The sequence below is a fragment of the Anolis sagrei genome, chromosome 2 (assembly GCF_037176765.1).
Source record: "Anolis sagrei isolate rAnoSag1 chromosome 2, rAnoSag1.mat, whole genome shotgun sequence".
NCBI lineage: Eukaryota > Metazoa > Chordata > Lepidosauria > Squamata > Dactyloidae > Anolis > Anolis sagrei.
Window position 1 is genome coordinate 116,286,960 of NC_090022.1, and position 26,379 is coordinate 116,313,338.

The 26,379-nt window shown below is 41.2% G+C and overlaps 1 protein-coding gene across 1 annotated transcript in view; it reads left to right on the top strand.

The window, feature by feature from the left end:
* Positions 1-8,729, top strand: part of NHERF1 (NHERF family PDZ scaffold protein 1) — a 68,646-nt gene extending 59,917 nt beyond the window's left edge. Inside the window, exons 5-6 of the mRNA XM_060764734.2 lie at positions 2,146-2,244; positions 4,468-8,729. Coding sequence (XP_060620717.2) covers positions 2,146-2,244; positions 4,468-4,635 — 267 coding nt within the window. The 3' untranslated portion in view covers positions 4,636-8,729. The remainder of the gene's footprint in view (positions 1-2,145; positions 2,245-4,467) is intronic.
* Positions 8,730-26,379: the final 17,650 nt, after the last annotated feature.

Consider the following 26,379-nt stretch of genomic DNA (forward strand, 5'->3'; position numbering starts at 1 on the left):
GATACTTTCTTTCATCTTAATTTTGCACAATTTCTATTCAGTCTAAATGTAGGGTTCTTAAATGGCCAAGGTAGAGAAAATTTCTTCTAGTCTCCTAATATTGCATGATTTTTTTTCACAAAATGAGAATGAGTATTTTTTAAATTGCTCTTAAAGGCAGGAATAAAGGTCAGTTAGCCATCCCTCTGTGCTCTCTTTCCTTAGCTAAACGTGCAAATAGAGAAAGAAATGAAATCACACATTTCCTCCCCTCCCTGCCAAGCCAGGAAGCTTGGAGCCGGCTATTTACTATTTCTTTGGCCAAATCTTTAAATTAGTTTCTCCACAACATCGCAGCAAAAGAGGGAAACATCAGGTGGTGACAGTCCAAGTCAAAAGCCATGATAAACCTGGATGTAACTCACTTAATCAGAGGATTGTTCATATGGTCAGGGACTATCCCAACTATTCTTTTGAAAACTCAAATGGTTGGCCATATTCCAGCCAGGGACTTGAAGCATAATTTGCTTCTCAAAGGAAACAGAAAACAGGAGTGTTTTCTTTTATGTATTGTTTTTCTTTACTTCTTTTTGTTAGAGGAGGAGTGCAACTGGTATAATTTTTTTTTCTCAGGGGTGTAGAGATTTAGCAGAGGCCCAGATCATTGTTTATCAACCAGAGGTCATCCAGCAGATGAAGCAGCTTAGGAGCAGGTTTTTCCCAAGCCTCTGTCTGCTTGTTCTTCTTTTGGGAAGAGGCAGGCAAGTAGTCAGTCGATAGGGTCTTTATTCATACCTTGTGAGCATGTGAGAAGGAGGAAAAGTCCTTTGATTCTTCCAGGTGGGTTTCCTTCATCTCAGTGGTTTATTATGAGTTCTTCCCTGGCTGCCTTTTGTGGTCGCTGTTGTGTTCTGGAGAACGCTGCCAGACGGACTGCCACTCTGGCATCTTTCCCAAATACCAGAACTGCACCAATTGCTGTCCTAAAAAAAAGCAAGCCATGTTCATGGATAATAGAGGGTGGGGAAATTCAACTGTGTGTCCATCCACTCACTATACATTGTGTGTAGGTCTGCGGACATGTGCCCTGCCCTTTCTCTGGACCTTCCTGCTCCCTGAAAGTATAAAGGAGTAGCTTCTGGAGCTTTTACAGGGTGAAAATGCTTAAAATCTAATGAGAAGGCTAGATAATTGTTCCTCCTCCCATTGTTTAAAAAGAAGCATTGCACAGTGGCCAGGTATTTGCTACTGTTTACTTAATATTAATGGATAATGTGGTTGTGATCTATTTGGGTGCTCATTACAGTTTATATCAGAGTGGAAATATAACTATATGCTTCGACCTCTGCTTCCCCCCCCCCCCCCCCCATTACTGTGACTCTGGGATGCACAGTGGATCTTCAAATAACATTATCCTCGTCACCATTTTGGAAGGGATGTCTGAAGCACAACGTGGTGCCTTAATTGAATGTTAAAAGCAGGGTAGGAAAGAGAGACAGAAATATTCCCTTTGACAAATAATTAAACAATCTCCCACCTGAAAGTCCTTCTCAGCTTGAGTATCTGTACCTGTTGCGATCTTCAAAATGATTGTTCCCATTCGTTGGCCAGAGCCCCCAGTGAACTTGCTTGGCGAAAGGTTGCAGGTTCAAATCCAGGGAGTGACATGAGCTCCCACTGTTAGCCCCAGCTTCTGCCAACCTAGCAGTTTGAAAACATGCAAATGTGAGTAGATCAATATGTACCGTTCCGGCATGAAGATAATGGTGCTCCATGTAGTCATGCCGGTCACATGACCTTGGAGGTGTCTACCGACAACAGTGGCTCTTCGGCTTACAAATGGAGATGAGCACCAACCCCCAGAGTTGGACACAACTGGACTTAATGTCAGGGGAAAATCTTTACCTTTATTCCTTGGCCTTTCTCAAAACTTTCAGATGTTTGGCTTCATATCAAATGGTCAGTGTTAGTTAGGGTGCAGTGTAGCACCAAAGCTGAGAGACTAAGCTGTGAAACAGCACTAAGAGGAGAAATGTTTTTATAGAAGTATGTGAATTGGCTAGAATATAGAAACTGAATTTTGGAGAATCATTGCCTTCAGTTTCAAGTATTGTGTTATGTACTTTTTCCCATTCCTCTGATTTTTTTTCCTTTCTCTGCTTTTAGGAGAATAATAAAGATGATCATCCAGAACCTGTTCCTGAAAGTCCTTCCAGCCCTGTGCCTGTATCTGCTTCTCCAACTCTGAGTGAACCTCACAATGAGGTATAAAGACTGCATTGAAGTGGGCACAGCAAGGAGCCAACAAAGATGGGTGGGAGGAGTCCAACATGTGGCATGTGTAAATCAGTACTGGGCAGCAGATCTTTTAAACTGCAAGCCACCATTAGCTGTGCTACCTCAAGCTGCTGCTGTCTAGAGAAATGCATCCACAGGACCACTAGGTGTTGGAGCACTATGAGCCCTCTCAAAGCATCTGAAGAAGTCTGTTAAGTCTGCAAAGGCTTATGCTACAATGTCTTTTTTCAAAGATGCTACAAGATCCCTTTGCGTGCTGATATTCCATATCTTCTAATTATACAGCTTCGCTGGATTTGAAACTTTCTTAGAAGTAAACTGAATTTTAACATAAACTAGTAACGGTAGGTTCAAACTTGTCTGGCACAAAGAGCAAGTGATTATTAGTCAAATACTCTTGCTGGGCTGTGGGAAAAGCTCAAGGCAAAACTCCATGTTACATTATTCATGTTTTTTTAAGTATACTTAATGCTGCTGCTCTTTCACCAGGAAGAAAAAAAAATTCAGGGCTATTTTGCTGTGCTGTATCCATTTCTTCATCTCCCTCCCTGTTTCCAGCCCAGATTTTGCAGACAGTCTGTAAAGGCTCAAGCATTCCAGGAGGAAGCAATTATGCAAAATGAAGGGCATTGTTTATGTAACTTATTAACACTAGTCATATGTCCTTGACATAATTTGGATGGTCTCCTTGGGGCTTCACACCAAGTGTATCCAGGCCTGGTAACAAGTGTTCCAGCTGGTGCTTTTGTGGAACTGCCCTATGAGTCTCCGGTTAGTAGATGGAAACAGAAGGGGGAATTGCTATGACCTCAAATATACACTCTGCACATCTGTACAGGGTTTCCTGAGTTACATTCCATGAGACAGTCAAGCCACCAGTGAGTTTAGTTTTGGGTGTGTATTTCTTTTTTTTTTTTTCACAGTGATCATACACATGCGGAGGCCTTGAAAATTAAGAGTGGGATCAAAGTGGGGTTTTCTGGATTATGGATCCTTTGTTACCAAAAAAAGAGAAGGAAAATGTTCTTGAAAAGGTTGGAGTATCCCACAAAATCAATATGCAGAGGGATCTTGTAGCTACTTAGAGACTAAGTGAATGAACAAAAGCATTAGCATAAGCTTTCATAGATGCATCTTGCTTCCTCAGATGTATTATCCCAGATTAACATGACTGTGTCTATGGTGCAGAATAAGTATATGTATGTGTGATTCTGCTTGGCAGCTGTATTTATTTGCCTTTCATCTCTCTGTGTTTTCTCTCACTTGTGATTTTAAGATTATTACCAATGTTCCTATATCTTTTAGAGACTTGGGAGGGAAAAATAGAAATGGGGGATAGAAAGTAGTTTGGAACCAGCAGGACAAAATAAGGGATGGCCTGTATTTCATAGTGTGTCAACTTCATGTATTATCATTGTTGTTGCTGTGGTTATTATTCGGTTTATACTTCATTCGTCTTCATTAGCATTCATGATTACTAATACTTATGCGTAAAACCACTGCCAATATTTAAAAATTCTAGTATTGAAAACTATTTCTAAAATCAAAAATTACAACTATCTCATAATGTAGAATAAAAACTATTCAGAAGGAAAGCAATTACAAAATTAAACATTTGGGCTGTGATCCAATTTACCCGTGGTAGATTGCTAAGCTCTGATGGCATAGTTCCAAACAGGATCACCTATGCAGTGTGATGGGCAATGCCAATCTCTGGTATTGGCTCGTATGTGGGTGAAGCTAGGCCTGTTGTATTGACCTGCTTCTTTAAAGTGGTGGGTATCACTTGTATAAGGAGTTGTTGGATATGTCTGTTTGAGCATTTGTTTTCGTGACATTCACCCACAATCAAAGTAAATTTTGCACAATCACTAGGCACAGGTCTCAGTCATCCCCTTAAAGATTTATATTTTAAAAAAGAAAGCCCAGACATTGAATGGAAAGTAAATAAATGACAAATAAATATAAATAAATAAAACTTTATTTGTATTCCACCCTATCTCCCCGAGGGGACTCAGGGCGGATTCCAACATAACAGTGTCAAACATTCAATGCCTACATAAGTAGCTTGTATCTTAGCCTTGTGTCATGCAGGAAGGTATGTGAGCAAATGGGACTTAAACAGGATAGCAGGGCTCCATGTTGGCTCTGTGCTTTACATTGTCTGTACTCTCCCTCTCACCCCTGCAGCTCAACTCTCAAGAGAAAGAAGAGAAAAGCAGCCCTGTTGCTGATCCTGTTCTCGACCTGGACATCCCACTGGCAGTAGCTAAGGAGCGTGCCCACCAGAAACGCACCAGTAAAAGGGCACCACAGATGGACTGGAGCAAGAAAAATGAACTCTTCAGCAACCTCTGAGGCACCCCCATCCTCAAGCAGGGAAAAGATGCAAAGGCAATAGAATAATCTGGCCAGATCTTCCTTGGCTTGCTTTTGTGTCTGCATTTTCCCTGCGAAGGTGCTTCTCAGCCTCCTCCACTTTCCCCTCTTAGTTTGGGGGATGGGGAGGCAAGATCTTTCTTGTGTCCTGTGAAAGAAAAGAAATGACCTGATGACTACTTCTGCACAGTTCTGGAGAAGTGATGATATTTTAACAGAGAACGACGAGACATTCTTTCCACACCATCTGCTAGTAGCTTAATAGGTTTCCTATGAGTTTGTGTTGAGGGTGAGGGGATTGGTTGATCTTCCAAGTCTGAAAATAGTGTGGTCATCTTGTCTTACAAGTCCCATGATGTAGGTTGCTGCTGCTGCCCCAGTGAACGTATCTCTCTTCCACCTCCTCCTCATTCCCCCAAATTAAGTCATTTTTAGTGAAATCATATATCCAAGGGCATTGACTCTTAGAGCACCTGAACCTTGACGCCATCAATGCGTGTGGGCTCTCATCTGCCTCAACCTCAGAGAGGTTCTACTGGATGCTGACTGGGCTGTTGTGAAGTAACTCATTTAAAACGTGTAAACTTAGGTTAAAAGGAAGTTCTCCAGAATTCTAATTTGATTACCAAATATCCTTTTGTGAACAAATGCCCTGTCTTTACCTCTCTATAGAGAGCCACTTCCTTCTAACTGGAGATCTCTCTCATCCTTTCACTCCACTGCCCCACCTTTTAAATGTATTTTTTCCTAGTTTACAAGTGATAGTGAAGTGTTCATGGGGAACAGCAGGACCCCTAGACTTTCTTGCACTGCCTTCTGTGTGATTTGAGGCCTTTGCAGGGTCAAGAGATTGTTCAGGTGCAAAGTCTATGCTATATGTCTGTCTGGGCCAGAAACAAGGTGGAGGGGGATTCAGACCTTATTTCAGCAGCTGAAAGCAGCCAAGAATAATGTTCTATGTTCAATTTATTTGTGGAGATGAATGGAGCCGATCAGGGTTTTCAGTAATAATGCTTAATTAACAGTTTATCTCTAAACTGTTCATCTTCGGAATTTCCCTGCCCCGTTATAGCTCTTCTCCCATGTCTGTGTATGTCATGGAAATAATTCTTTCTCCAAGATCCTTTTTTCCCTCCCTTGTTTAATGTTTGTAATGTCCATTTCAAGAGAAGAAAATCTGTATAATGGAAGGAAAAAAAGCTACCTTGCTTTTGTGTGTTGATTTGAAATTACTCACTTTTGGTAACAACCAACGTTTGTACAAAATCTCAGCTCAACATGTGACCAAGCAATCCCTCCTAGTTGCATGGATAACAACAATTCTTTATTGTAGTCCAAGGACCCAGCAAGTCCACATTCACTACATAGAACAAAACATTATAGATACATTAAGAGCACAGGAAACGATTGGTGAAATCATACAAGCAGAGCTTATTTCAGATATTTTCTCCACTACACAAGTTAACTGTTCTCTAATCCTTACTGCCTCAGTAAAATACTTCACAACAGCCAAAATTCACTCTGGGATTTCTATTTTCTTAAAAGAATTTGACATAACATTGCGACAATGTTCCTCATAGATTCACCATTAAAGGAATTAATCGTGTTATCGATCCTGCTTATAGAATCCACAAAAGAATGTGCTTCAGAATTCTACTTCCTGGTGACATCAGGAGATTTACCGAGGAGCATTGCAAAGGGAAAAGCATTAAATTTGTCTTTTGTAAAATGTCTGCAACAATATACACTGCTAGATGAAAAACCCTGACATATTCAGTACTCTGTGAGCTCAGTAAGCAGGATGATTATGAATGAACCCAAGGGTTACAGAACACAACATCCCACAGTCATTATTTTACTGTTTTGGGATCAGGGTCATAAGGTAAAGGTTTCACATGGCATGTTTAGTCATGGCCAACTTGGGGGTGGTGCTCATCTCCATTTTTAAGCTGAAGAGCTGGCATTGTCCATAGACATTTCCAATGTCATGTGTCCAGCATGACTTCATGGAGCGCTGTTACCTTACCACCAAAGTGGTACATATTAATCTACATAAATTTGCATGTTTTTGAACTGCTAGATCGGCAGAAGCTGGCACAAACAATGGGAGCTCACCCCGCTCCCCGGATTCAAACCACCAACATTTCAGTCAGCAAGTTCAACAGCTCAGTGGTTCAACCCACTGTGCCACTAGGGTGCATAGCCCAGATGTAAAAAGAGATGAAAGAACAGTTTCCCAAAATTAATTTTTAGATAATTTCATCAACAATAATTTAAAAGCATCCTTAGTAGATAGTTTAGCCCAAGTCTAGAACTTGAATGGATAGTTTAATCAGCAGCCTAGAGTAGAATGGGACTCCTGTCTCCAAGATTGGGCAAATGAACATTGAGGTCCACCGAGGCATCAAAAAGATTGTACAAAGTTGGCACAAGAATACAGCTCTTTCTGACTCCTCGGACACAACTATTTCTCCGGAAAGCTACCTCTGGATGTCACATCTATTTGTAGCTTGCTATTACTATACAACATTAATAGGGGTGGAATAGTATTTTATTAATCAAATCATTATACAACTTCTTCCACAACTTAATTCTGGAGACCTGACTTTAGCCTATAAAAGCAACAAACCGCTTCCCTTGCAGAGATCTAGATTTATTTTTAGCAAGGTGAGACAGGTCTAAACAATGGAAATCACTGCCTCAGAATGTGGTAGAGGCTTCTACTTTGGAGGCTTTTAAACAAGGCTGGATGGCCATCTGTCAGGGGTACTTTGGTTGTGCTTTTCATGCATGGCGGAGGTTTGACTGGCTGCCTATGTGGTCTCTTCCAACTCTTAAGATGCTAGGATTCCTCTCTGAATGCAGCTGTGCCTCAGTAAGAATGTTACTATAATTACAAAAGAAATCCTATTACACAGGAAATGAGTATATAACTTTCCCATTCATGATAGCCATACAATAGGTCTGTAATTCCCAGCATCAGTGGCTTGCCCTTTCTTACAGACTGGCACCACATTTGCTTGCTTCCAATTGGTAGAGATGTTGCTAGAAATACTAATCTTGGTAAAGAGAACAGCCAGTAATGGTGCCCACCAATGTTGGTTGGCTTTAATAAGTTCAAGGATTTGATTAGTATTTGGAGACTTTCCACTTTTAAGCTGTACAAGTCACAAATTTATTCCCCAAATATCAGGTTTTAAGCAGGAACAAACAAAAGTATAGCTTCATATAAATGACGGGTTCAAAGCAATATCTGTAAAGATTAATCTAAAGTCACCCTCCCAGACTGGAGTTGTAATAACACATGTTGGGCTTGAGATAAAGTTCGTGGTATAAAGAATATGCAGTCCTATTGACTCATAAACAGTGTTCGTATTCATGGTCACTGTTGCTGAATTCCTCACTTAATAATGATATAAAAGCTTAAATTATGTCCATACCATCATTGTTAATGAGCCAATAGGATCTTGTACTCATTTTTTCAGGTGAAATAATGTAAGGTGATATGTCTAAATGTTCTATATGCAATATAGAAGCCTCTTACTTTTTCCCAATGCCTTTCTTCAAACCAGACCATACCCTTGAGATTGGCATGGTCTCCAATCTCAAGGGTATTTAGCTACATATGGTACATCTTTTTGAAAAAGATGGATCAGATCTTCATATGCCTCAATGGTAGTTAGGGCAAGTTTTTTCGGGTATTATTAGAGAAACTGCTGAACTATTTAGATCTTTTCTTTTGTGGCTTATTAGATGATTTGGGGTTAACTCTATCTCCCTGGAACAAGTATGGTAAGAGCTAAAGGCTGCTGGTCACTGTTTGTTCTGATGTTTATGCGAAAAAGAATAAATGAAAACCATTTTAAAATCCAAACAATAGTCCACATAAGTCACCAGAATGGAAATAGACAAAGCCCAGAGCGAAGCCAAGTTCTCAAAATGCTTCTGTTGTGTCTTCTCACTTTTTTCCAGCATGCCAAACTCTTTTATCAGTCTGCCCCAGGCAAAGCAATTCTGAACTTTTTCCAAAATGTGTTAGGCATTTTAATTAATAAACACTGGCACCTTGGGAATGTTGTTTTTCTCTTGGCTTTGTGTGGTGAGAACAGAACTGCCCCTTTTTGTGATAGTTTTCACTAATATTTTGAAGCCTTGGAAATCTCAGAATCTGTATAATGGCCAAGTAGCAACAGTAAGAACATACCACAGAACAACAGACTGGTTCAAGATTGGGAACGGAGTAGGGTAGGGCTGTATACTCTCATCCTACCTATTCAACTTGTATGCAGAACACATCATGTGATGTGTGGGGCTTGACAAATCCAAGGCTGGAGTTAAAATTGCTGGATGAAACATTAACTACTTGAGATATGCAGATGATACCACTTTGATGGCTGAAAGGGAGGAGAAGCAGAGGAGCCTTATAGCCAAGGTGAAAGAAGAAAGTGCAAAAGCTGGGTTGCGGTTAAACATTAAAAAAAAACAATATTATGGCAATCACAGTGATTGATAATTAGAGGGAGAAAACATGGAGACAGTGACCAACTTTGTATTTCTAGTTGCGAAGATTACTGCAGACGCAGATTGCAGACAGGAAATCAGAAGATGGTTACTTCTTGGGAGGAGAGCAATGACCAATCTCGATAAAACGGTTAAAAGTAAAACATCACACAGGCAATGAAGATCCACATAGTTAAAAGCAATTGTATTCCCTTTAGTAGAGGCCAAGATGAAGTACTTTGGCCACATTATGAGAAGAAAGGAAAGCTTAGAGAAGACAATTATGCTGGGGAAAATGGAACGAAAAAGGAAGAGAGGCCGACCAAGGGCAAGATGGATGGATGGTATCCTTGAAGTGACTAAATTGACCTTGAAGGAGCTGGGGGTGGTGACTTTATGGGCTGGTCCATAAAGTCACAAAGAGTCGGAAACAACTGAACGAATGAACAACAACAAATTCCCTTTAGTAACCTATGGATGCGAGAGCTGGACCATAAGGAAGACTGAGCAAAGGAAGATTGCTCAGTCAACTTTTATGAACTGTGGTGCTGGAGGAAAATTCTGAGAGTGCCTTGGATCTCAAGAAGATCAAACCTGACCATACTCCAGGAAATAATGCCCGATTGCTCACTGGAGGGAAGAATATTACAGGCAAAGATGAAGTACTTTGGCCACATCATGAGAAAACAGGAAAGCTTAGAGAAGAGAATGATGCTGGGGAAAAAGGAAGGAAAAAGGAAGAGGGGCCAACCAAGGACAAGATAGATGTATGTTATCCTTGGAGTGACTGGCTTGACCTTGAAGGAGCTGGCGGTGGCCACAGCTGACGGAGTTATGGTGTGGACAAGGAGCTCTGGCATTGGTTGGTCCATGAGGTCACAAAGTCGGAAGCGATTGAACTAATAAACAACAATCAAAAATCTCAGAAAACCACTTGTGGCGAGATGAAGCTCTTGTCTTCCTTTTTTCTCTGTGTGTGTCTGCACTTGGAGTTGGGGAGAGGCTAGAGATGGGAATGTACAGATGTGTGGCTAGAAGAGAGAATTTCCATCCAGGTCAACAGGTACATCAGAGATTGTCTTGTGCTTTGTAGACTAAAGTAGCCAAGGGAAATGTAAGAGTTGCTTGAACACCCCTGTTCATTGCTTTTATCTAGAAAGCCTCCAGCTCCTGACCCCTGACTAGAAAAAGAAGAAATCACAAGAGTCAAAATATGTGTGCACACATACAAACCCAAGCACACCTTCAAGTCACTTGTTTACTTAAGGTGACCCCATGATTTTCATAGAGTATTTATAGAAAAGGAATTCTCAGAAATGATTTTGCAAATTCCTTTCTAAGAATCTGATGTTCATTGGATGTCTCCTGCCTAAGTACTAGCAAGGTCTGACCCAGTTTATTAACATTGACAATGGTAATGTTAAGATCTGCCATCTTACTAGCTTTCTTTAACAATCCTTTCTGAGTCTTTTTTATAGCCCACATGAAGTCTCATTCACCATTCTTCTTTGAATGCAGGATCAGGGGAAAATATGTAACTGCCTATCTGCCATGTCCCCCAATTGTCACATTCTTTCAGAACTGAAAAATGAGAATTTCCTACTCATGTGCGTGCTTTCCCTCTGATCAAAATCCCCAATTTTCTAGGTCTTTTTGGTCCTGTAGAAAGCTTCACTCAGTCTTCTCATGGACTGGAATTGCTCCTCTTCAACCCTGGAGGAAACTAGCCACACTCTGTATTCCCGTGTTCAAGAAAACAGAACACCTTGCCAGGACTCTCCCGTAAGTCTGCATCAGGGACCCATTCACACTGCACAGTTAGAGTATTTTTATTCCACTTTCTACCACAGTCCCATCCTATCTTTGGTCAGTGGCACTGGAAGATTGGCTGAGGACTTTAAATATGCTACTGTTCAGTTCCATTCAGTCATTATGGCAAACTTAATGTGAACCTATCAGAGGGTTCTCTGGTTCATGAAGAGTGTGACATGCCCAAGGATTTCCATGGGCAAGTGTGGAATCAAACCCTGGTCTCCAAAGTTGTAGTCCAACATTCAAACCAGTACATCATGATGGTTGTACTACGTATCCAAGAACTGAACCATGCTTCTTAAAGTAGAATAATAGTGTTATATCTGTGTCATATGACACCAAAGAACAAACAGTATTCCAGATAATGAAAGTCATAAAGTGGTTTCTCACGAAGCTGGTTATAAATTCAGCCCTTTTATCTTCTTTTGCTTCCCTGGAAAGGATGATGACACCCACACACATATATATCAGGAAACTGACTTCCCCACAGTGAATTGATTGTATTTCTTTATGCCTCAGCTGGAGGTGATGGCTGACTCTTACTACATTCATTTATTTCTTTTCATAGTAATGCCATGATTTATTTGTCATGTTTCTGTGCCGTATTCAATTAAAAATTCCCAGGGGTCATAGAACATCATAAAACACCAGCACAGAATAAAATGGTTGACAATAGTAAAAGATGGCACTAAAAACAATTGCACCAGAAATACAAACTGCCTTGGACAGTGAGTGCCAGAGGAGGGAACACCTTTACCTGAATTACATTGATTTATATGGCAAGTAAGACTCTCAGGGTGGGATAGGGAGTTTTTTGCAAGAGAGTAGCAAAACCAAAAGGTCACTCTCCCTTGTCATCTGGAAGAAGACCTCTGCATATGACCAATGTATTCATTTGGAGGCAATGGGTCCTCTCCACAAGCTCCCCTTGTCCCAAGCTTGTCAGGACTTTGGAGGTATGGGCCAGCGTGCTCAATGTTACCATAAAATGGACTGGGGCCCACAGAGCTTTTGAGGGATATTTCCAGTATCCTATTCCGATTAGTAGCCTAATTTGGGTATTGGTTACTATTACCAGACTGTTTTCAAAATCAGTCCTGTTAAAAAAAGTACTGCTGTGGTCTTGTCTGGAGGTTGCCAAGACATGGACAACTGCAGTAGACTAAAGCTGGTTTGCTCCCTGTTGACCATGGCAGTGGAAATTTACTTTGATACTTCTACATTCTCCAGAACCTTCCCATGATGTTATACCCCTGCTCAATGATGAGGCTGGCCCAGGGATGTGTCAGAATTATATACAGCAGGCTGATTTCTTTAATGTAGGGGATGGGCCTATGGCACTAAAAGGGGAAATAATTGAGGCAAGTCTGCATTATGTTGCATGTATTTACTGTTCTGTAAATACATGCAACATAACATGCACTGTAGAGGTAAAGGTTTTCCCCTGACATTAAGTCCAGTTGTGTCCGACTCTGGGGGTTGGTGCTCATCTCCATTTCTAAGCTGAAGAGCCGGCATTGTCCGAAGACACCTCCAAGGTCATGTGGCCAGCATGACTACATGGAGCGCCGTTACCTTCCCACCGGAGCAGTATCTATTGATCTACTCACATTTGCATGTTTTCAAAGGACTAGGTTGGCAGAAGCTGGGGCTAACAGCTCATGCCGCTCCCTGGATTCAAATCTGCAACCTTTCAGTCAATTTATAGGTTGCTCTCACTATAGAGTGCAACCTATAAATAGCAGTGCTATAATATACTAGTTAGAGTGTTGGATTATGACTCTAGAGACCATGGAAACCCACTGGGTATGCTTGGCTGAGTGACAAACTCTCAGCTCTAGAAAACCCTCTGACAGGGTTGCCACAAGTTAGAAATAGCTACAAAAAAGGGCTAATCCTTTCTTGCCAGTCAATGAAGGATGGAAAACGTTAAACAGGAATGTCTGAACCAAGGGAGTTGAGCTGCCTCTTGATTTTGCAGGGTGAAGTTCCTTTGAGGATGAATGGCCCAGACATTTGGAGATCCTAATCACAGAGTGATTAGCTTATGCCTCAAAAGCAGCAGGGGATGGGTGAGCTCTCAGGCAGCCCTTCCATGGGTTAATAATGCCTTGGATGATTAGTACTGTAATCCTCATGTATAGGGAGACGGGAGGGGAGGCAATTCAGCTCAATAATCCCCTCATGGCTGGAAACGCTCCTAACTGAACTTTTCCTCCAGTGCCTACCTACTTATTTTATCTTTTATACCAAGTTTTTATTTCCTTCTATTCTAGGGAACCTATGGGAGCTTCTTAGGAATATCTCATCCAAGGGCCGACCAGGCCAAGACTCACTTTGGTTTTAACAAAATGACTGCATCTCCTATCCTCAAACTGTTCTCTAGAACCTAAAGATCATTTTAGTACATTACCCTAATTAGGAGTATGAAGCTGGTCAGACATTTACTTGCTTGTCCAGTCTCCTTTGACACAAAAGAAGTGCACAATTTACAAGTGTTGGCACAGACGTAAAAGGAAGAAGTACCTGTTCTGGGAAACCCTTCTGAGACAGTTTCATTGATAGGATGTGATGCTGCAAAGAGGTTGATGTTGTTGTGTGCCTTTAATTTTTTTCTGGGTTATGGCAACTCTAAAGCGAACCTATCACAAGGTCCCTGGAGCTGAGAGTAGGTGACTCACCCAAGAGCAAATAATTGAACCCTGGTTTTAGGAACTGTAGTCCAATGTTCAAGCCACACTAGCACACATTTTATTTTGCATATGCATCTGATTGATGTATAAAATGCAGTGATCCAGAGTGTGAAGGTGGGAGTTGTCATGAAACCCATTCAGTGATCTTGGCTCTGTCTCTTTCCTTCCTTATCTTTCTCTTAGCCTGGCCTACATCATGGGGTTGCTGTGAAGAGGAATGCAATTATATATGCCACCATGAGTTAATTGGAGGAAAAGGAGGATATAGTAAATAATTAAGATATTTTATTACCAAGAAAGTCTGTGGTGGATAATTGCCATGCAACTGCTAACTTTGTGTGGTTTTTAAAAGTAAATAGACATGATCTGTAGCCAAAGTGGTTCGAATGTTGGATTATAGTAGCAATAAAAGCTCATTGGATTATTGTGGACAAGTCAGATTTTCTCAGCCTCAGATGCAGGCAGTACCAAGCCCACTCTGAAAAAAAAAAACCCTTGCCATAAGCAGAGCCGACATAAAGGCACACAACACAAAGCCATGAGATGTAGTTTGAATCAGGATTGCAATGGCATATAAGGGACACAGCCATTTGCTCCACACCACATTAAGAGGAACTTATTACTATAAGTCCTCAATATTTTAATTTCTCATGGCTTAAAAAGTAGGCTTTAGTCAACAGAAGCTTGTGCCAAAAAATTATCTTGTAAGACACTTTTCTTGTCCTTGTGGCAGATTGAGGTGGGTGTTTTTCTAGAACAGGCATGGGCAAACTAAGGCCCAGGGGCCGGTTTCGGCCCTCGGGCGCTTACCTCAGGCCTTCCTAATTTTCCCTGGCCTCTTGGCATAAGGACATGGTGGCCTGCCATGTCCTTATGCCAAAAAGATAGGGGAGGTAGGCACGTAGAAGCAGAGAGCCCTCTGGAGCATTCTCAGCTATCATGTGTCCCACCCTCCTCTCGGCAGAGGGAAGGTGCAAGCAACCCCATCCTTATGCTGGGAAAATGGCTTGAGGAAGGCACGCAGTGGCTGAGAGCTCTCCAGAGCACATTCAGCCGCTGTGTGTCTCACCCTCCTCCCAGCATAATGCCACGAGGACAGCCTGAGGATTGGGGGAGGAGGGTGGGAAAGAGGATTGGGGCAGTCGGTGGGTGTACGTCTTTACTCCCAGCATAAGGATGGGATGAACAGCCCTGTCCTTATGCTGGGAAGACATTTGACGATGACCTGGGCTATGACCTGCCCTCTCCTGGCCCCATCCTTTCCTGAGCCCTCCCCACCCAGGGTGTGCCCAGCCCGCCTCCCTCCTAGCCCAGCACTCCCGGTTGGGTCCACAATGAGGCCCCAAGGCAAAAATGTTTCTCCATCCCTGCTCTAGAAGTATTGTTGGATTGCAAGGTTCTGGGTCAGAGGTGTCACTCTTAGAAAAAAGACCAGGAAAAAAAACACAAAGGATTTAAACCTACTCTTACTTTCTGAGAAATAATTTTGCAGAAAGCAGTGGGGCTTATCACTAGAGTAACTAAATAATAACTAAATGTGTATATAAACTTGTATCAGTTGCAAAACAAAATACATGCAATGAACATGTTCCTGATATGGTTGGACATACTATTGGTTGTACAACCTGTTAAATTCAAAGGTGTGGTTGCTGATTTTAATATGTTAAACTCTGCAGGCAATGAATAGATTTACAGTTCCAAATGGCAGTTTTCTTGGTGTATCTATCTAGCTGTTTTGATCAATGGTGTTTGTAGTCTTGTGCTACAGCTCTGGCTACACTCTCAGACTTGACTGTCTTGATGTCTAGTGGGTGAGATGAGAAGTTTAAGTGATAAACAGCAAGGGAGAGTTTGATCATTTGCTTCCCAGGTGATTGATACAGAGTGAGGGTATAAATGTCAGAATATGATTAATAGAAGTTTAAATAAATTTGTTAGGAGCTTTACTGAGACTTCTTAAGCAATTTTGTTGAATCTTAGATGGTACCTTTAAATATTATTATGATTGCCCTTTGGAGCTGCTAGAGGAGCTTAAACTACAGACATAAGCATTATCACGGGCTAATCTGCAAGACATGCAGATCTTAGCTGGCTGGGTTTCCCCCCCTATTAAGCCAGTGTTAAAGGCACAGGAACAAGCCAAGCTGTTGGGCTCTGCATGTGTTTTAATTGCTGATTAATAATTAATGTCAGCACATCAACACGGACCTTATGTACCTGAATCAGCCATCTTGCTAAAACTGAGCATGTCACAGACTATTCCGTACCACAGAGACCATGTTGGAAGAATGTGTATGCTATTTAGACTGATAAAAGAAAGGCATTATTCCTATGGCATTATCTGTGCATCCTTCTGGATCTTTTTTAAATAGTCTTTATTGAGAGTTTTCATTAAAATATATATTATATAAAATCAAAAGAAAAAGAAAATAACAGAAAAAAGAGGAGGAGAGAACAAACAAACAAAACAAAAAAAAAACAAAAGGAAAAAAGAACCCATCACCCGAATGGGTGTTTTTGGATTCCTTTGCTATTGGCTATGCTATCACAAGTCTCAGGAAAATTGCAGTCCAATAATATATGGTTTCCCACTCTGGCTATATGCTTATACCAAACTCATGCTCTGTAATCCTTATGTACCCAAAGCACAAAAAGTATGGTTTCCAGATCTAAGGGTTCACTTTTCTTTTTTTCAGAGCAAGAGGGTGGTTTCTCAGGGCAGAAGCAATCTCACAATGCTGTGTATGGTGTTAAGGGGGTCACTGTAGACCAGGAAAATGTGTTGCAAAACATTTTTGGTTGGTGTAAACAATCATTATATTTCTATAATAATAATAATAATAATAATAATAATAATAATAATAATAATATTTTCACCTAGTCTTTTCAAGGGGGATTGACCCTCCATTTCAAAATGCTACTGTGCTGATAAAATATGGTTTGCAAAAAAGCCACTTATCTTATAATCAACTTGTTCTTGGCAGGGGATGAGTATACTTCGCTAGAATTTACAAGAGGTGAATAGGACACACATTTTGTTCCAATGCTGCCACCTCGTGGCTTAATCTTTTTTTAAAAAAAGAATTTTATTATATTTTCTATAGTACAACGAAAGAGTGAGAACAATAAAGGTAAAAGAAAAGAGAAGAGATATGTGAAAACATATAAGGAAAATACCATAGATCAAAAAAGATAAGAAAGAACAAAACAAAAACAAAACAAAAATAAACATATAAAATTAAAAATTGACTTCCATTCCATCTTCTTGGATATTGTCTTTCTCTCATAAAAAAATTATACTTCAAAAAAAATTATACTTCTCGTGGTTTTTTATTTTTGCTGATTTTCTAGATAGTCATCGAGAGGATCCCAATTTGTCCTATTTAAAATATTCCCCGTGTTTTTCTTCAACAAAAAAGTCAATTCATCTATATCCTTTATTTCTGTAATTTTCCCTATCCACTCTTTTCTGGGGGAATTGATTCTTGTTTCCATTCCCTTGCAAAAACAATCCTAGCGGCTGTCGTAATATATGTAAAAAATTTATCTTCTTGTTCATTTAATTGTAAATCCAAGTCTGTAAATCCTGATAGATAATATTCTGGTTTTTTCATAAAACTTGTTTAAAGAATCGTGTGTGTTTCTTCATGTATCTTTGTCCAGTATTCAATTGCTACCTTACAGGTCCACCACATGTGGTAAAAGGATCCAAGTTGATCCTTACATTTCCAGCACTTGTCCGAGACCGATTTATACATTTTAGCCAATTGTTTAGGTGTGGAACATTTTTATCCAGTTTTCTTTTATCATACAATCTTTAACCTGTTCTTTTTCAGTCAGCCAATTAAGTAATATGTTATAGATATTGGATATTACTTTCTTTTCTATTTTTAATATCTTATCCCAAATCACATCTTCCCAGTTGAAGCCTAATTTTTTTTATATCTTGGTTATAATAGTCTTTAATTTGCATATAGTGTCACCATGTAATATTTGTAAAGTTCTGACCTCGTGGCTTAATCTTGACCACAACACAGCATTTTACAGGCCAAAGAAATCTCAGCTCTAGCCATGCAGCTGAAGAGAACCACTCAATCAAGTCCTTTCTTTGTTGACTTCTCAACCAGAATGTGTGAGCAAGAACCACAAATATGTAATGAGAAAAAATGAGTTGGACTTGACTGAAATTTTTCTGGGCACAATGATTATGGGTTAGTGTTTGGAAAATGTAGAGATGGTTTTCGTAGCCATCACTGATAATGTGTGACTTAACTGTCCTTTATCAAAAGAGAACAAACATGGACATGACCAAACATTTGTTTTGAGCAGGTTGCCAAAGGAGAAGAATACAGGATAAGAATTTCTTACTTCTGTGCCAGACATGGAAATTACCGAATGGGTCTTCTTCTTAGGCGATCCCTTGTTGTCCAAGTATGATGGCCTTCCAAGTTCTTGGAAGACACCTGTGCATGAGGTTTTTTTTTAATGTGTGGAGGTTGGTGTACAGCTGATCAACACACAGTATTCACAGAGTGAGGGTCCCAACCAGTGGCATGGTTAACACGATGACTGTAGCTTCACAATCTGTTGCAGCCTCCTTCTGCCTTCACAGACGTTGTAACATGTACCATGTTGTCTTCCGCCTGATCCGCCATTGAAATCTTTGGATTGTGCTAGATCTGGAACCTTCCCTGCGGCCCCTCCTGGGAGTGCATGACTCTGGTGGTTACACCCACAGGTTCACTGGAACATGCACCCCCCTCTCCACGACAAGGTGACAATCCATCAAGGGGGTGGTCTTATTAGACCCACAGATTCATAGAGTTGGAAGACATCACAAGGGCCATCCAGTTCAAAGCCCTCCTATCTTGTTCAGTATGGAACAAAATAATTTATGCTTAATTTACATGTCACTTAGTTTGGAATGGTCAGGTATTTACTCAATTGAAGGAAATGCATCAATTCAGTAATTATTTAATTCAGACTTTGTGAACCAGAAATTATTGGATGTGTTGGATCATCCCAACATTGCCAACCAGGGTGGTAAGGGGTCTGAGGAATTCTGCTGACTAAACTGTTAAATATGTTGGCTATATCACTATTCACTTCTATCTGGCAAAATTTCCTGAAGATAACAGATCCTGTCTGGCAGGCCCGTAACCAGGATTTCGTTTCGGGGGGGGGGGGGCTGAATTTTTTTCAGGGGGGGTTGGGGGGCTGAGTTTCGGGGGGGGGGGGGCTGAGTCTGAGTGAAAGAGGGTCTAGCCTAGCAAACCTTTTGTATCATTACCCCAATACCCCCATGCATATGGAATATATTGAGTATGGTGATCAGATCATGATATGAATAAACATAACAGTTTAAATAATGCACCAGTAAGGCCTTTTTGCGAACCACCATGAGAATTTCAGGAGGAGCTGAAGCCCCCCGAGCCCCCCCCCCCCCCCCCCGGCTACATGCCTGCTGTCTGGGCTCGGAAGCAAAGCAAGTTCAAGTCTGATTAACATGTGGAAAAGAAAGCAGGCTGTAAGCTGTTATCAGGCCCCATGGTGGCACAGCGGGTTAAACCATTGAGCTGCTGAACTTGCTGACCAGAAGATTGGCAGTTCGAATCCAGGAAGCGGGGTGAGCTCCCTCTGTTAGTCCTAGCTTTTGCCAACCTAGCAATTTGAAAACATGCAAATGTGAGTAGATCAATAGGTACCACTTCTGTGGGAAGGTAATGGCGCGCCATGCAGTCATGCTGGCCACATGACCTTGGAGGTGTCTATGGACAACACCAGCTCTTCAGCTTAAAAATGGAGATGGGCATCACCTCCCAGAGTCGGACACAATTAGATCTAATGTCAGGGGGAACCTTTACCATTACTTTTAAGCTGTTATCAGAAGAAAGCAATAACAAATGTCCTCTGAATAAATCTTGACAAGAAAACTCCAGAAGAATCATTATGGTCAGAGATTGCTTGAAGGCTTTTGTTGTTGTGCCCATTCAGGTTTTCTGACTTTTGTTAACTTTAAGGCGAGTCAAACACAGGGTTTTCTGGTTATTTGAGTGTGTTACTTGACTGAAGTCAGCCAGTGGGTTTCTAATGTTTCCATGGCCAAGGGGAAATTAAACCCTAATCTCCAAGGCCATAGTCCAGCACTCAAATCACTACACCATGCTGCCTCTCTTAACTTTTTACCTTCTCCCAGTGCAAGAGTAGCCTGGCAAAATACCACTGAATTAAGTAAGTTATTAATGTGAAACAACAATTAAAAATTAAATAAGCAATTGTATTATTACTAAGCACTGAATTAAAACAGTTTAAAAGCCGTAGAAGCATTAAAATCAGAGGAAAGTCCCCCAATGTTTATGAACAACAGTATTCTCAATTCAGTGTGTGTGTGCATTGTGGAAATTGCAAGTGTGAGATGCAATGAAAATCACTCATTACTTTACCTGTGGTTAGAAGCATACCAATGTTGAGTGCACTTATTTTGGAATTAAGTCCCATTGAAATTGGGGAGGCTTTATTTCAACATGCAGAAGACCAGATTGCTCAAAAGTCATCAGGAATTTGATTCCCATTTGCAAAGTTGGTGCAAATATGTCCTTTGAAGCTTCATCTTGTCAGTAGCACATAAACTAGACCTTAGCCAAGAGGCCCAGGCCACAATCCTTTGCACGTGTAATCAAAAGTAAATCTTACAGAATTCAATGGCAAAGAAATGGGCATGGGATGGTAGTCAAAAGGTAACAGACATCACTGACATCATTTTCACCCAGGTCTTCATTCTATATTTCCAGGTTCCTTCTCTTCACTTCTCTTTTCTTGTAAAAAAAACTTGAAAGGTTGAGTCCAATTGTCTGTTTGGTGTTCAAGATGGAGTGTGCCTCTCTTGTCACTCTTCCTGGTTAGCAATGCACAAAGCTCAGATGACTTTCTTAAAGTCAAGTGTTGCTGTGTCTGTGCATGGGATATGTGTGAAAGTAGCCTTAAAAGACTTCTGGTTGGGACACTACACTCAGCTCGAGCTTAAACAGAAAAAAGAAAGCTTCTGGGGGAATTATCAAATATGCCAAGGAATTACTGGGAATGCCAAAGTGAGTCACAGGCTGACTCTGCTAAGTAGAATCAAATCTAGGATGAGGATTCCAGGCAATATTTTAATTGGGTTGTTGTAAGTTTTTGGGGCTGTATGGCCATGTTCCAGAAGCATTCTCTCCTGATGTTTCAACTGCATTTATGGCAGCATCCTCAGAGGTTGTCAGACCTCACAACCTCTGAGGATCCCTGCCACATTGTTGGGAGACTTTCCCTAGATCAAAAACAGAAAGAAAGGAGAGGTGGTGTTTCCCATTTTGCTGCAGGGCCTCCATCTCCCACAGGAAGCAGGTGACAACCGTGCAAAGGAGGGAGTTGGTGCTGCCCAGTGCCATCGCATGGGAGGAAGCATTGCAGGAATGCCTGATTCAAATTCACCAGACACTGGGAACAGACCCAACAATGCTTACTTCTTGACTGCATTGCAGTGAGCCTCACCCCACCTCTTGATTAATTGCAAAGAACTCAGGGAAACACTCAAAGGGCAGCAACCAGTTACCAACATTCTTTGCAACATTTTTGAAAGGTTTAATCAAAGAACAAAGTGTCATGCAGACATAGAACACGAACAGATTTATTATTGCATGAGGCCCCTGTGGATTACAGCACAGGTGTATTTTGGTCGTGTCTGAAGCTCAGATAGCCTCATTCAACCAAACAGGCACAAAGGGACACTGGAATTAAAGTCAAGGGAAGACCCCCATCCCATCCCAGTGCACTGATTGTAAACATTTTCTAGGTGCTGTATGTTTAACAATTAGGGTTAACTCCACGATTAATCCAAAACGGACATTGGAGCCAAAGCTTGAGGTTTCAGCAATGCTAAGTAGTAGTAACCTACTACTAAGGAGGCTGTTCAGATCCTGAACTGGTGCTTGTCAGCTGTGATGGTCTGGATGAGGGCTAACAAATTGAAACTGAATCCAGATAAGACAGAGGTACTCCTGGTCAGTTGTAAGGCCAAACAGGGCATAGGGTGACAGCCTGTGAGTGATGGGGTTGCACTCTGTGAAGACACAGATTTGCAGCTTGGGAGTGATCCTAGACTCATTGTTGAGCCTAGGACCCCAGGTCTCAGTGGTGGCTAGGGAAGCTTTTTTATAATTAAAACTTGTGTGCCAGCTGCTCCGTACTTTGGGAAGTCCGACTTGGCCACGGTTGTCCACCCTCTTGTTACATTCCGAATAGATTACTGCAACACACTCTACATGGGGTTGCCTCTGAAGACTGCTCAGAAGCTTCAATTAGTCCAGTGGATGGCAGCCAGTTGCTCACCGGAGGCCGCATACAACCACCCTGTTACGCCAGCTCCACTGGCTCTCAGTCTGCTACTGAACATAATTCAAAGTGCTGACTTTAGCTTATAAAGCCCTAAATGGTTCTGATCCAGTTTACCTGACCAAATGTATCTCCCTCTACAAACCATCCAGGTTGTTAAGATCATCCGGGGAGGCTCTGCTCTCGGTCCCACCATCTTCACAAATGTGACTGTTGGGGACAAGAGACAAAGCATTCTCAGTGGTGACTCCTCTGCTCTGCTGTGGAACTCCCTCCCCAATGAAATCCGGTCTGCCCCCTTCCTCTTGGCCTTTTGTAAAAAAAAAAAAAAACCCTGACTGTGGGATCAAGCATGTGAGCAGTAGATGTAGCAACTAAGAAGAGAGTGATTTTATGTGACCGGCAATGGACTGACCTTGGACTATGATTCTGAACAGGCAGAACTTTTTAAATGAATAAACATTAATGACAGTAGCAGCATAATCTCAGGCTGTTTTCTTTGAAGTACATCCCATGGGACACTGTGTGAATTGTCTCCCTTTAAGCATTAAAGGCTCTGTTTGAAAAGGTTCTGAAGCTCTGGTGAGGCATTACATTGTCAAGATTAGATTTTGCTCAGGAGGACATACAAGCCCAATGTGACTCTCTCCAGGGCTGAACTTAGGACCAAATGGCTTGGATCCAATTTCACAGAATTACTAGGAGTTCCCTCTCCTAAAACAACAGAGCTGGTTTGCCATGGTTTGAAGTTAGTAAAAGAATGCATATGATTTTTTCAAAGAGGGCTTGCATAGGTTTAGAGCAAAACACAGACCATAAGGCAGTTAATTCTAAAATAAGTCTACTACTAATTCTTCCTTTTGAAACGTTTCCCATGAACATTAATGAAGGAACACTTGGCTTCTTTCACCAGGGGGTAAATATTTTGCTTCTTAGTATGTGCAAAGGAATGTAGCCAGTTAATCCCTAGTTGGTCTTTTGGTCTGTTCCCTACACACATATATTGTGTAATTGGCAACTCGGTATGTATATTCTACTATAGCCCCGGCTTCTAGAATTTCATTGTTCAATCTTTGGGGTGAGGAAATAGAGTTCAGCAGTTTGTGGAAAGATCACAGAAGCTGATTAGATGTGCAACATCTCTCATTTAGTTTTTTTTTGTTTTATTTTAACAAATGTTGCAGTTTTGCAATTGCCCTGTCACAATCATGTAGTTTAACAGAACAGAGGAGCAGCTTAAGATATAACTAACATCTATTTGTAACCTACTTGTGCTTTTTTTCACTGATACTGTTAGGAAATTTCCACCTGAGCTTTGAGAGCTGTCAGCAAATTAGGTACTTTCCCCAAAGATTCAGGCAACTGACTTAATTGTATTTTATTTACTATTTATTTATTTGGTTTACTTCTACCCCGCCCTTCTCACCCCGAAGGGGACTCAGGGCAGCTTACAAAAACAAGGCACAATTCGATGCCCGTATCACACAACAGTAATAAAACAAAATAGAATAAATTAGCAATCAAACCACAATTCTACAATACATCTATAAACCGATAAAACCAATAAGACCAATAAAAATCCATACAAACCAATTACTCCTTATTGCCGGTCAGCATTCGCTATCTCATAGTTCAAATTCCAATTCCACAATTGTCAGTCCTGTCAGTCCTATTCGTCTGGTTGTCCTTATCTAGTTAGCAGATTGCCTGAAGGCCTGGTCCCACAACCACGTCTTTACCTTCCTCCTGAAGGAAAGGAGGGATGTCGATGTTCTAATTTCCCCCGGGAGTGAGTTCCACAGGTAAGGGGCCACCACTGAGAAGACCCTGCTCCTCGTCCCCACCAGCCTCACTTGGGATAGCGGTGGGGTCGAGAGCAGGGCCCCCCCAGATGATCTCAAATTCCGGGTGGGACGTAGAGGGAGATACGTTTGGACAGATACACTGGACCGGAACCGTACAGGGTTTAGTAGGTCAAAACCAGCACCTTGAATTGTGCTCGGAACTGAACCGGCAGCCAGTGGAGCTGACACAGCAGAGGGGTGGTGTGCTCCCTGCATGTCGCTCCGGTGAGCAGCCTGGCTGCCACTCGCTGGACCAGTTGAAGTTTCCGAACCGTCTTCAAGGGCAACCCCACGTAGAGTGCGTTGCAGTAGTCTATTCGGGATGTAACAAGAGCGTGGACCACTGTGGCCAGATCAGACTTCCCAAGGTACGGGCGCAACTGGTGCACAAATTTTCTTCACCAGAGTCAAATAAACAGGCCCAGTTGAGTAATTTGTTGTTCCCAGAGATACTGGCAGGACACAATGAAGCAATTCTGATTTTTGCTCGAGAAAATTTGCCTCTCTTGTGCCAAAGTCCTCAGTATTATAGGCTATAATAGAAGGATATTTGGTTGCCAATTTTATGGCTAGGTAATAAACCTCTGAAGTACAGAATATAGCCAACACAAGATAGCATATGGCATATAATATAATACAGAAATCTAGACATACTAGATGTACTAGAATGTGTTATGTATCATTGTGAATCTAGGCACAGCTTAAGTCAAGGCAAAACTCCTTGTCAAATATAAGTAAGATGATGGTATAAGAATGCTGGTGCTTTTAGCAATACAGTGAGATATGAGCAGATGTGACTGAGAACAACCTCCTAGCAGGTGTCATGGCTGATGTAAACTGATGGAAAGCAGCCAAGAGCCAACATCCAGCTTTACACAGTTTGTGTATACTATCTGCAACAGGACCAGGATTGTCAACAAACATCTTTGTTTTGGTTGGATAACATAAACTATGAATTGTCAGCACCTTTGTTTTGATTAGCCTAGATGAGCCTAGAGAGAGAATAAAATTTACCAAGGTATTGCTAGCAGATCCGACTACTTTGCAGTCTGCATCAATGAAGAATATTATTTACGACAGCAGAACTGTTCTTGATAGCTGAAACTTTCCAGACATGCTGGAGACAGACTGCGCTGATAAGAGAACAATAGTACTAGTAAGAAAAAGGCTTATGCTAGAATATAGATATGACTCATGAATATTGTAATAAATGTCTGTTAAGACACCGAGGAATATAATAGATGCTCAAAGATATCCATTCCTTAGATGCCCGTGTGTTTATAGATGCATGTTTAGAGATGTGTAGTGTCTCAACAGATGAGATTGTTTTCTTTGATGATTATGGATATGATAGAAAGGACAGAATTCTGTACATGTGAAAAGTAACAGCTATTATGGGAATGAGAGAAATGATGATGATGATTATGGATATATAACTACTAAAAAGTTTGTTAAGAGATTACTCCTGACATTTATCCTGTTGCAAAGCAACAAAAAGTAGTAGTAGTAGGAGGTCCCAGTGGTGATCGGCACACTGGGTGCAGTGCCTAAAGACCTTGGCCTGCACTTAAATACAATCGGCACTGACAATATTACCATTCGTCAGCAGCAAAAGGCCACCCTACTGGGATCTGCACGCATTATACAGTCCTAGACACTTGGGAAGTGTCCGACATGAGATCCAATACAACAGTCAGCATAGTGACCTTTTTTGCTGTGTACTAATCTTGTTATGTTTCAATAATAATAATAATAATAATAATAATAATAATAATAAATATATTACCCGCCTCTTCTTATGGCTCAAGGTGGAGTACAACATTGTTAAAACAAAGAGATAAAAGACTAGTTAAATACAAGGTACACATAGTTAAAATGCAGGTTAAAATTTACTGATAAATGCAGATAAAATTCACAAGCTAGACCTGCCGGAAAAGATGGGTCTTCAGTTGCATCTTAAATTCTGACAGCTGATTTAGCTGTCAGAGCTCTTTCAGCACATCATTCCACAGTTTTAGGGTGGCTGATGAGAATGTCCTCTGGGTGACAGATGCCAGTTGGGTTCTGCCTGGCTGGAATAAGCATCTGCCAGAGAATCTAAGTGCCCAGGGCTGATTGTGCAGGAGAATGTGATCCTGTAGGTAGCCAGGACCCAAAGCATGTAGAGCTTTAAAGGTTATAATCAACACTTTTTACTTGGCTTGGAAACTATTTGGAAACCAGTATGCTCACTCCTATATGTTCCAGTAAGTGATCTGGCTGCCATGTCTTGAACTAACTGGAGATTCCGAACTTGGAACAGAGGTATCCCACTGTGAAGCACATTGCAGAAGTCCAACCTTGAGGTTACCAGCACATGCACTACCATCTTTAGGTCCTCTGATTCTAGGAAGGGGTGCAGCTGGCATATCAGATGAAGCTGATAGTAAACACTGCTGATCGTCGTATATACCTAGAATGACATTTGGAGAAACAGATCCAGGAGAACTCCCAAGCTGAAAACACTG